Source organism: Littorina saxatilis, linkage group LG12, assembly GCF_037325665.1.
Source record: "Littorina saxatilis isolate snail1 linkage group LG12, US_GU_Lsax_2.0, whole genome shotgun sequence".
In the NCBI taxonomy this organism is placed as follows: Eukaryota; Metazoa; Mollusca; class Gastropoda; order Littorinimorpha; family Littorinidae; genus Littorina; species Littorina saxatilis.
Genome location: NC_090256.1, coordinates 58,511,519 through 58,524,018, shown reverse-complemented (window position 1 = coordinate 58,524,018; position 12,500 = coordinate 58,511,519). Strand labels below are relative to the sequence as shown.

Sequence of the window (12,500 nt, the reverse complement as noted above, 5' to 3'; positions counted from 1 at the left end):
CAATCATCATCATCATCATCATCATCATCATCATCATCATCATCATCATCATCATCATCATCATCATCATCATCATCATCATCATCGTCGTCGCCATCGTCATCGTCATCGTCATCGTCACCGCAGTCATCACGGTCCAGGTCGTCGTTTTTACATTTAGTCAAGTTTTAATCGAGACGAGGGTCGTGGTGTATGTGTGTGTGTGTGTGTGTGTGTGTGTGTGTGTGTGTGTGTGTGTGTGTGTGTAGAGCGATTCAGACCAAACTACTGGACCGATCTTTATGAAATTTGACATGAGAGTTCCTGGGAATGATATCCCCGGATTTTTTTTGATTTTTTTCGATAAATACTTTTGATGACGTCATATCCGGCTTTTTGTAAAAGTTGAGGCGGCACTGTCACACCCTCATTTTTCAATCAAATTGATTGAAATTTTTGTAAAGCAATCTTCAACGAAGGCCGGACTTCGGTATTGCATTTCAGCTTGGTGGCTTAAGAATTAGTTTATGACTTTGGTCATTAAAAATCTGAAGTCATATTTGTATATATAAAACGATCCCAATTTACGTTCATCTTATTCTACATCATTTTCTGATTCCAAACACATATAAATATGTTATATTTGGGTTAAAAACATGCTCTGAAAATTAAAAATATAAAAATTATGATCAAAATTACATTTCCGAAATCGATTTAAAAACAATTTCATCTTATTCCTTGTCGGTTCCTGATTCCAAAAACATATAGATATGATATGTTTGGATTAAAAAGACGCTCAGAAAGTTAAAACGAAGAGAGGTACAGAAAAGCGTGCTATGCAGCACAGCGAAACCACTACCGCGCTGAACAGGCTCGTCAGTTTCACTCCGTTATGCACAAGCGGCGGACTACGGTCATTCAGAAAAAATGAAGTGCGTTCAGTTTCATTCTGTGAGTTCCACAGCTTGACTAAATGTAGTAATTTCGCCTTACGCGACTTGTTACTGACACAGAGCTAACATAGAGGGGGAATCGAGACGAGGGTAAGGTGTATGTGTGTGTGTGTGTGTGTGTGTGTGTGTGTGTGTGTGTGTGTGTGTGTGTGTGTAGAGCGATTTAGAGATAACTACTATACCGATCTTCATGAAATTGTACATGGGAGTTCCTGGGTATGGTATCCCGAGACTCTTTTTTCATTTTTTTGATAAATGTCTTTGATGACGTCATATCCGGCTTTTCGTGAAAGTTGAGGCGGCACTGTCACGCTCTCATTTTTAAACCAAATTGGTTGAAATTTTGGTCAAGTAGTCTTCGACGACGCCCGGACTTTGGTATTGCATTTCAGCTTGGAGACTTACAAATCAATTAATGAGTTTACTCATTAAAGTTGTCATTTAAATCGATTTTTCGCAAACAGATTTAAAATTGATTGCATCGTATTCTTCATGACATTCTGAATCTAAAAATATATACAAATGTCATGTTTACTCTTAAAATGTGATCACAATTAACGAAAATAGATTAATTAGTCTTACGATTAAAATTTAAGAAATCGATCCAAAAATGATTTCATCTTATTCTTTATCGTTTCCTGATTCCAAAAACATATAGATATGATACAAGCTCAGAAAGTTAACACGAATACAGAAAAGCGTGCTTTCCTGCTTAGCACAATACGCTACCGCGCTATTCTGGCGTGTGCATATCACTGCGTTTTGCACGTGGGAGGTGAGCGATTTCCTTCTCGCGGGGATTGACGAAGCTGTACTGTCTTGGTGAAAACAAGAAATTCCTCCGAGGTAGGAAAAACACCCCCGTCCTTACCATTCTCACTGCCACCAACTGAGAAGGCACTGCTAACAAGTGTGGTTAAAATAAGTTGATTGAGTGGACAAAGAGACAGGCGGAGAAAAAGACAAATCACATACTGACCGCATACAGAAAACAAAAGATCCCGAAAAAAAAAATCGGTTTGCACTGCGCGCTGAGAGCAGGTATTGAAATATGTCATCGACCAGATTTTGTCCGGGGTGTATCTGCCGCTTCGCCGGTGTCACGATCGGGTGACAGAGACCAAGAAAGTGTCACTCAGTGGAGTGCCTGTTCTTGGTCGATTATGATAGAAAGCGCCTGTACGTGATATTGGGCTACAGCAGAGTTTGCTGACAGTGCTCAATGAACACGGAGGGTTTGCTGCGCACGAGTTTTACAGTGGAGGTTTCTGCTGTCATAGGGCTGACGGTTTTTCGCTGACAGCGCGCACGGGATTTTCAGGGATTGAGTTTCTCGTGTCTTTTTTCTGCTTGGGGAGGCAGAATTGTGTATAGCTGGACTGGTTTTGTGACAAGGTCAGTCACGTGTTATTGGCTAGGTTGTCTGAGAGAGACACAAGGGCGGCGCACTTGACACCCAGCGGCAGAAGGGGAAGGATCTAATACACAGTTTCTAGAGTATGATGGTTTTTCACCGAATATTGTATTCGGCACTCTAGGGGAGCTTCCACTAGTTTTTCCTGTCTCACTGCCAGTACTTTGCTGAGGACAAGTCGTCAACATTCCTTCGTCGGCGATGGCTTTCGCATAAGGATTCGACAAGGGGTTCTGGAGGTTTTTGGTCACTGTTGACGAACAGAGGCTGTTCCAGGGAGGAGGCGGACTTTGCTTCCATTGAGAGTACAATCATAGGCTTTTGAGGTAATAAATCATTATTTAACGCTGTTGATGAGTCTGTGTTTGTGGAATGAAATACTCTCTGTTGTTCTTTCCAGGTTAGCGCATAATTTACTCTCTGTGACGCTAAAATACTAATCTGTATATGGTTTTTGCAGATAGGGAGAGAAGGACGGAAAATGACTGTTTTGTTGTTGTAAAAAGTCCGTTTTGTGCAGGCCCACGTGCTCGATGAGATATTTAAAGATGACATGTTTAAAGGTGGTGGGTGAGGGGTAGCTGACATGTTTAGTGCACCGATGCTTTCTGTTTGCAGCCTTCGTTTCGTTTCGTTACGTTCCTGTAACATCTGCACGGCTGACTTTGGCGGGACCTGTTGAAGCTACGCTAACCAGGAGACCGGCTAACCAGGAGACCGGCTAACCAGCGGACCGGCTAACCAGCGGACCGGCTAACCAGCGAACCGGCTAACCAGCGAACCGACTAACCAGCATACCGGCTAAGCAGCAGCAGCAGAGATAAAGCTAAGTGCACCATGTCGTACGCACCCCGTTGACCACCGTTGTCTTTTCGTATCTGTGATTTCATTGGAGTAGTGACAACGTGGGGTGTGTGACACCTGCACGAACTAGAGCTTTTCGAACAGAACATTCGCATTTAACTATATTTACACGGGTTCAGCGTGTTACTATAATTTTCTATATACTACTGGCATTTTGTCAGTGAACACTGGTTTTTTACGTGTTGAGAACGTAAAAGGAACATATTTTGAGTGAAGGCTCGAGGGAGGTGGCGAGTTTATACATAAACAGGCGTCTGAAACTTATACTTTTGTTGACTCTATTTAATTGTATGACTGCGAGAGTGGATCGTGGTGTGGTTAGTTAATTAGTAGTAATTAACCGGTTCATAATCACCTTAAGTGATATATTGAAACGTGACACATGGGGGCCAAGCCGGGATTTACTCAGTTAATTTCCAACTGATAAAGACCCACCAATTAAGGATAACTAAGAGCAGATAATCTCGTCAGTGCTCGACTTATTTTCTGCTTGGTGCTACCCTTTTTTGTATAGTTTTGATCATATACCACACCTTAAGCGATTCACATCTTGCAGGAAATGTAAATTGTAATTTGTGAGTTATTGTATGCGCTAACTGTGATTACTTCCCTTTCCTTTGTTTGTGAATCTTTGTTGTTGTACGTTCAGAGTTTTCCGTTGCAGAGAGCTGAGCGGGGTTAGCGGATTTGTTATTCGTTTTACTCAGTTTTCTCTACATTGTTGTTTCGCATTTTGTAACAGGTTACATTTCTACCGTCTTGTTTTACTTGGATTTTTCTCCATATTTTGACTTTGTTGGAATTTTGGGGGGGAAGGGTCCGAGGACTTCTGTCCTAACCAAGGCTGTGGGAGACACTCTGTTTCACCGAAAAAAGCAGCCGATAAAGTAGGCCACGGCTGTGGGAAACACTTTGTTTCACCGCAAAAAGCAGCCATAAAGTAGGCTACGCGTTTTGTTCTACACCGTTTGGATTTTTCTTCTGCATTTTCCGGTTGCTGGATTTTTGTATCCATTGTTTCATCACCGGGTGTTCTAGCTTTAGCTGCGTTAGACTGACTTTGTTGATAAAGCTTTGCTAAACTAACCATGGCTACAGGGGGATCTCCTACGAGGAGAATAACTTTCGAGACTCCTGGCAGCGAGCAACCGACTGAGCGAGACGCACGCGTTAGAGCCCGAAGCGTTCTAAAACGCTTAGAAGTAGAACGGAAGGAAGAATTTGAGCGACTGACAAGAAAAGAAGAACGTGACCGACAGGACAAGAAGGACGAACTTGACAGACAAGAAAGGGAACGACAGGCTGAACGAGACAGACAGGAAAGGAAAGAAGAACGTGACAGACAGGAAAGGAAAGACGAACGAGACAGACAGGAAAAGAAAGACGAACTTGACAGACAAGAAAGAGAACGAGACAGACAAGAAAAGAAAGACGAGCTTGAGAGACAAGAACGACAGGCCGAACTTGACAGACAGGAAAAGAAAGACGAACGTGACAGACTAGACCGGAAGGATCAGGCGGATCGCGATCACCAGCTAGAGCTAGCCAGGCTACAGGCCGAGAAGGGTACGCTTACTCAGGCTAGCGCGCCGACGTTTGTTGCCGACCGTACGAGACTGCCGACGTTCGACGATGACAAGGACGAGCTCGACGACTTTTTACGCCGGTTTGAGCGCATTGCATCTGACCAGAAGTGGGAAGAGGCCACGTGGGCTAGCCGCCTTAGCACCTGCTTGAAAGGACGCGCATTGCAGCTCTACAATGCTTTGGATGACGACGAGGCGAGAGACTATCAGGCACTTAAGAAGGCGTTACTCCAGCGCTTCAACCTGACTGCTGAAGCCTACCGACGACGTCTGCGTAACAGCAAGAGACTGAGCGGCGAGCTGAGTCATCAGTTTGTGGCACGCCTTAATCTCTACCTGCGGCGCTGGGTGGAGATGGCCGAAAAGGACTGGACCGTCAACGACCTTGCCGACCTCATTGTCATGGAGCAACTGATGTCCAGCCTGCGACCTGAGGTGGTGACCTTCGTGCAGGAACACCAGCCAAAGACTACTCAGGAGGCAGCCGACTGGATCAGAGTACACGAGGACGCCCAGGCGATCTCCGGCAAATCTTCAGGCTCACGGCCGGGAAAATCGGGAAATTCGGGTTCTTCAGGACCCAAGGACGGGAAGGACGATCAGGGACACAAAGGATCAGGTTCCAGAACTGACATCCAGTGTTACTACTGCAACAAGCGGGGCCACGTGAAGAAGGACTGCCACAAGAGACAGGCTGACCAGAAGGGCGTACACTTTGTTGGCAGTGAGGAGTTAAGGGATGTCACGAGCTCATGCACAATTCCACAACTCTGCGTTCCGTGCTCCAGGAAACATTTCCAGCCCCACTGCAACGTCTACGTTAACGGAGTGAAGGGCGAAGGTCTGCGGGACACAGGGGCAGACATGATAGTGGTTCGGGCGAGTCTAGTTCCAGCTATGGCCTACACAGGAGACAGCATCAGGGTGAGAATGGCCGAGGCATCTCACGCTTACGACTTGAACACGGCAGTGATCAAGGTCGTAACACCGTTGTTCACGGGGACCATTGTGGCCGTCGTCATGGACGATCCTCCATGCGACCTGCTCATTGGAAACCGGGTTCAGTTTGTGGACGGCGTCACCAGGGAGGTTCCCGTTTATCGGTCTCCCGACGTCATTTCAGTGCTCACGCGGGCACAGGCGGAGCGAGAGGACAAACCTCTCAAACCCCTACCTGCTGCACGAGCTGCCCTGGGGAACGTGACCCCCGCGCTTCTCGCGAAGGCTCAGGCATCTGATCCGACATTAGCGACTCCTCGGGAGCACGCGAAGTCGGGGAAGGTGAAGCTGAGCGGGAAGCATGGGAGGTCAAAGTTCCTCAGGGACAAGAAGTTGCTCTACCGTGAGTTTAGCAACCAAGAAGGTACATTCAAACAGGTTGTCGTGCCTCGCGAGTTTCGCGAGGGTGTCATGGCAACGGCACACGACTCGATTCTGGGAGGTCATCTTGGCACCAAGAAGACCACGGATCGTGTCTGGCGCCACTTTTACTGGCCAGGCATCTGCACGGATGTCCGACGTTTCTGTGCGTCCTGCGATAAGTGCCAGAAGGTGGTTGCCAAAGGAAGGGTGAGGAAGGTCCCCTTAGAGAAGATGCCGCTCATCGACGAACCCTTTCGTCGGGTGACAGTGGACATCATCGGGCCCATCTTGCCTGCGTCTGAGGACGGAAACAGATACATTTTGACCATGGTGGACTACGCTACTCGATACCCAGAGGCGATCCCTCTGAAATCGATTGAAGCCACGCGAGTAGCTGAGGCTCTGGTTACTATGTGGTCCCGGCTGGGAATTCCATCAGAGGTACTCACCGACAGAGGCACGCAGTTCACGGGAGGAGTGATGGCGGAGGCAGCACGACTGCTATCACTGGAGCAGCACTTCACCACTCCTTACCATGCTCAGTGCAACGGACTGGTGGAGAGGTTCAATGGCACCTTGAAGACCATGCTGAGGAAACTAGCTCAGGAGAAACCACGCACGTGGGACAGGTACATCCCAGCATTGCTTTTTGCATACCGCGAGGTTCCTCAGGAGAGCTTGGGCTTTTCCCCATTTGAGTTGTTGTACGGCAGACAGGTACGCGGTCCCATGGCTATCCTGCGTCAGGCTTGGACAGACGAAGAAGCTGACGAGGAGGTGCAGACGACAGCGACCTACATCGTAGAACTCAGGAACAGGATTGAAGAGACCTGCAAACTGGCTCAAGAGAACCTGGGAAGAGCAGCACAGCGTTACGCGCGAGGATTCGACCGCAAGGCACGGCCGCGCAGCTTCAAGATTGGAGAACGGGTGTTGCTACTTCTACCTGTCAAACACAACAAGCTACAACTGCAGTGGCAAGGACCTTTTGAGGTGACAGCGAGGGTGGGCCAGAACGACTACAGGATCATGATGCACGGGAAAGCACGCCTGTACCATGCCAACCTGCTGCGCGCCTACATAGAGAGGACAGCCTACGGGGAGAAGAACAAAGACAAGAAGACAGAGAAGGTTGCAGTTATCAGGGGTGAAACGAGGGGTGCTCGTTCTTGAGGACGACCTTTCTGTCTGGAAACAGACCATCAACCTCTGCAATATCTTCAGGTTGCAAGGTTGGCAAACGCCAGACTTATGCGCTGGGCGTTGATTCTCCAACCGTACCAATTCACGGTACGCGTCATTCCGGGCGCCAACAATGTTGGAGCTGACTTTCTCTCTCGGGCTGTAGAGGAGAACATGACTGTGAGCGAAACCGAGGTTTCGTCTTGAAGAGGGGAGGTGTGTCACGATCGGGTGACAGAGACCAAGAAAGTGTCACTCAGTGGAGTGCCTGTTCTTGGTCGATTATGATAGAAAGCGCCTGTACGTGATATTGGGCTACAGCAGAGTTTGCTGACAGTGCTCAATGAACACGGAGGGTTTGCTGCGCACGAGTTTTACAGTGGAGGTTTCTGCTGTCATAGGGCTGACGGTTTTTCGCTGACAGCGCGCACGGGATTTTCAGGGATTGAGTTTCTCGTGTCTTTTTTCTGCTTGGGGAGGCAGAATTGTGTATAGCTGGACTGGTTTTGTGACAAGGTCAGTCACGTGTTATTGGCTAGGTTGTCTGAGAGAGACACAAGGGCGGCGCACTTGACACCCAGCGGCAGAAGGGGAAGGATCTAATACACAGTTTCTAGAGTATGATGGTTTTTCACCGAATATTGTATTCGGCACTCTAGGGGAGCTTCCACTAGTTTTTCCTGTCTCACTGCCAGTACTTTGCTGAGGACAAGTCGTCAACATTCCTTCGTCGGCGATGGCTTTCGCATAAGGATTCGACAAGGGGTTCTGGAGGTTTTTGGTCACTGTTGACGAACAGAGGCTGTTCCAGGGAGGAGGCGGACTTTGCTTCCATTGAGAGTACAATCATAGGCTTTTGAGGTAATAAATCATTATTTAACGCTGTTGATGAGTCTGTGTTTGTGGAATGAAATACTCTCTGTTGTTCTTTCCAGGTTAGCGCATAATTTACTCTCTGTGACGCTAAAATACTAATCTGTATATGGTTTTTGCAGATAGGGAGAGAAGGACGGAAAATGACTGTTTTGTTGTTGTAAAAAGTCCGTTTTGTGCAGGCCCACGTGCTCGATGAGATATTTAAAGATGACATGTTTAAAGGTGGTGGGTGAGGGGTAGCTGACATGTTTAGTGCACCGATGCTTTCTGTTTGCAGCCTTCGTTTCGTTTCGTTACGTTCCTGTAACATCTGCACGGCTGACTTTGGCGGGACCTGTTGAAGCTACGCTAACCAGGAGACCGGCTAACCAGGAGACCGGCTAACCAGCGGACCGGCTAACCAGCGGACCGGCTAACCAGCGAACCGGCTAACCAGCGAACCGACTAACCAGCATACCGGCTAAGCAGCAGCAGCAGAGATAAAGCTAAGTGCACCATGTCGTACGCACCCCGTTGACCACCGTTGTCTTTTCGTATCTGTGATTTCATTGGAGTAGTGACAACGTGGGGTGTGTGACACCTGCACGAACTAGAGCTTTTCGAACAGAACATTCGCATTTAACTATATTTACACGGGTTCAGCGTGTTACTATAATTTTCTATATACTACTGGCATTTTGTCAGTGAACACTGGTTTTTTACGTGTTGAGAACGTAAAAGGAACATATTTTGAGTGAAGGCTCGAGGGAGGTGGCGAGTTTATACATAAACAGGCGTCTGAAACTTATACTTTTGTTGACTCTATTTAATTGTATGACTGCGAGAGTGGATCGTGGTGTGGTTAGTTAATTAGTAGTAATTAACCGGTTCATAATCACCTTAAGTGATATATTGAAACGTGACAGCCGGGTAGCAAGTAGAGCCGAATACCCGGCTTGAGTGGCGCACTGTACGCCGGCTTCGAACCATGGACCCGTCAAGCTTCGGTCCCTACCAGACTCGTGGAATGGGAACAGCACGAACATGATTCAGGGGCCATAATGCCATTCCTGATCATATCATGTCGAGTCCCATACTTGTCGATGATGATAAAATCGTTTATTTAACGTCACTCTGTAAAAACATTGGCGACATTTGTCTTAGATTAAGAACACACACAGGCACGCACACAAACTTTCCCTTTATGTACAGTGGTTCACCACCCTCCCGCCCCCCGCACACTCTCGCTCATCTAATTAAAAATGGTGTTAAGAGATACTTGGATATAAAATGGTATTTTTAAAAGTTCTGATAAAAATATATAGTAGCTGTATGAGAAGCAATGGCGTCAGCCGCAGCAACGTCTCTTCATATCCAGGGACCAAGTGGGTGCGTGTGCATAAGTCCAGCGATAAGTTTGGGACCTTGCCACCCAAGGTCTTTATTAAAACTTAAAATATAGCTTAATTTTTCCTTTGAGGTATTTGGCAGAATATTTCTATTTGAGTTTATAAACTGAGTCAGGGGTTGAAAGTGGCATGAGTTTAAATCACACTCCAAAGTCAAATGAGCAATGGTGAGGTCGGATTGACAGGTGCATTTAAGCTCTAGAAATTGGTAATTCCCAGCTTCTGCCCTTAGGCGGTTAATCCTTTTTATTACACGTGGGCATGCATTATAGGTGTTCATCTGTTTTGATGGGGCTTCCCGAATGAGCCAGCCAGAGCTTATAGCCTTGTGCATATATTTGTTCCTCCATTCTCTCCAGAGAAGAGAGTCTGTAAGGCTACTGATCTCAGAAGCAGACAATGGCAGGTCTACCTCGGAGGCGCCTATGCCTTGGGCAGCTTCTTTAGCGGCTTTGTCCGCTTTCTCGTTGCCAGGCACGTTCACGTGTGCTGGACACCAGACCAGGTTAATCTTGCTTCCTTTTAACTTGTCGACGACGCCCCAGGTACCACATCACAAACAGAACTGTGCAATACACAGGTGTTTTCTACAGACACACTCAAACACACACACACAGAGAAGCCGTATATATATATCTATATCTATTGTATAAATATATAGAGATAGATGAGAGTGTATTTTTCGCGTGGCTATAAATTGATTCGACCTTTGCACTTTTACAGTGAGGATAATTTACGGGTCCAATTTACGTTCTGGACACTGCGGTGACCTTCTAAAAATAGTAACAGAACGCCGGGAATATCCGAAGATGCCCCCCCCTCATGCTACAGTGCACCATACGAAGGAAGGGAGGTAAACGCTGAAAACATGGAGAAGATAAGGAAGAGTTATGCCGTAGTTGATCCCCCCAAAAAACCAAAATCCACCAATAACTCCCTAACCGTGTGTTTGACTGGTCCCAATTTTTGTAAGGACCGTCTCAGGAATGTATAGAACCTGTTCACCAAGTTTGGTGACGATCGGTCCGTTCATTCTTGAGATCTACTTGCGAACACAAACAAACACACAAACACATCGAGTGAAACCTATACACACCCCTATACCGGGGGTGTAAAAATACAGTGCGTTCAGTTTCAATCCGTGAGTTCGACAGCTTGACTAAATGTAGTAATTTCGCCTTACGCGACTTGTTACCATTATCATCATGTTGCTAGTACATCAGCCTCAGTCTGTCTGCGTTTATGTGTGTGTGTGTGTGTGTGTGTGTGTGTGTGTGTGTGTTTGTGTGTGTGTATGTATGTGAGTGTTTGCGTGCGTGTTTGTGTGTGTATGTGTGTGTGTGTGTGTGCGTACGCATGTGTTTGTCTCTGTGTGAGGCTTTTTATTGCACACCTGCGTATGTCTGCCTGACTGCCGTACGTCTCTTTGTATTTTTGGATAGTCTAGCTAAATGGCAGTAACAGTTGCTGAGTAAATGAAGAATAAAGAGAGTGAACTGCCTTAATAATAATGTTGGACAAAGTTTTTCATCCGCATGAAGAATCTGATACTTGTCTCCAACAGTAATAGAAAGGATTAGAGTTTGCACTGTATTGGGAATGAAGGGAACTAACTATACCGTGTAACTGTCCCCTATTCATTGCTAAACGTTTGCTCCAGATCTGAAGGTTTTGTGCAATAACTTCACAATAGTTCAATATCAGTTTTATCTTATACCTCTCTCCAAGTGTTCAGGATGAACATTTTACAGAAATAAGTTTTCAAAAATGACAACCATACAAAATACATAGAGTCTTATTCCACGACCTTAATATGAGACAGGCTCATTTACGTTCACTACATAAAATTATAGTCCCATAGGCCGACGTACTCGTGAATGTTTCGTTTTGCCTATCATCCAACGTTCCTTTCACTAACCCGTCGTGTTTTTAACACTCAGTGACATTATGGTTTCAGTTTCGCTGCCATGTTTGTTGCTGGCTATCAGCTGGGTGCTGGTCAGCTCAGAAGATCCCTTTGCCCCTCCTAAAACGGTCAACCAAGTCTTGCATGCAAGCTTCGAGCCGCGGATTCCCACCACCGGCGAATCGGCGGCAGGCACCAGGATCGCGCGACCACACAAATTTACCCCCGCTTCGTCCGATTCTCCTCACGACGTCAAGGATCCCATCAAAACCACACCCAGCGTCACAGCTTCTGCCATCCCTGCTGACGTCAGAACTTCCACGAATAACACAGCCTCCATTAACGTCAGACCTGGCGCTGACGTCACAGCGCGGGCTGACATCAGAACTCCCTCTCACGTCAGAAAAAATAGCAAAGGTGTAACGTCAGTCAGGGCCATAGAGAAGAATACTGCCACTAAGCAGACCCCTAGTGTGGGAGGAGAACCAGTGGGGTGTCGCAAGGTGTCCCCCTGTGTGTGTGAAACAGGAACCGGGCAACGAGTGGACCTGACTCCTCTGGGCAACACTGATGGTAGCCCTAGGTAAGGATGTCTGCTTGTCTGTCTGCCTCCCCTCCCTCTCTCTGCGCACATGGCTGCGTGTGAGTTAGCGCGCGTGTGTTTGGTGTGTGGGGAAGTGTGTGTGTATTGTGACGTTTTTATAGTTTTGGTGGACGACCTCCTGTTCTGACAAACTAACCGCGTTATAGAGCGCTCAAAACAATGTCATTCTCTGCATTTTCCCTCCCTGAATAACTTAATTGCACATACCAAAACAGTTGCAGACGCTCAAACCCCAGAACCGTTAGGCTTTTTTTTTTCTCTTTTATGGACCACCTCCAACAAATAGAAGAACAGAACAGACAGGCTGGTTTCAGTCCTTCGTTAAGAAGCTTGCTTAAAATAACTTATATAACTAGCCCTCGAACTTTCAAAAATATATACTTGAC

The 12,500-nt window shown here is 46.7% G+C and overlaps 1 protein-coding gene across 1 annotated transcript in view; it reads left to right on the top strand.

Moving 5' to 3' along the window:
* The window catches only part of LOC138982385 (uncharacterized), a 20,643-nt gene that overhangs the window by 175 nt on the left and 7,968 nt on the right, over positions 1–12,500 (top strand). Inside the window, exon 2 of the mRNA XM_070355650.1 lies at positions 11,562–12,093. Within this exon, the coding sequence (XP_070211751.1) occupies positions 11,562–12,093 (532 nt within the window). The remainder of the gene's footprint in view (positions 1–11,561; positions 12,094–12,500) is intronic.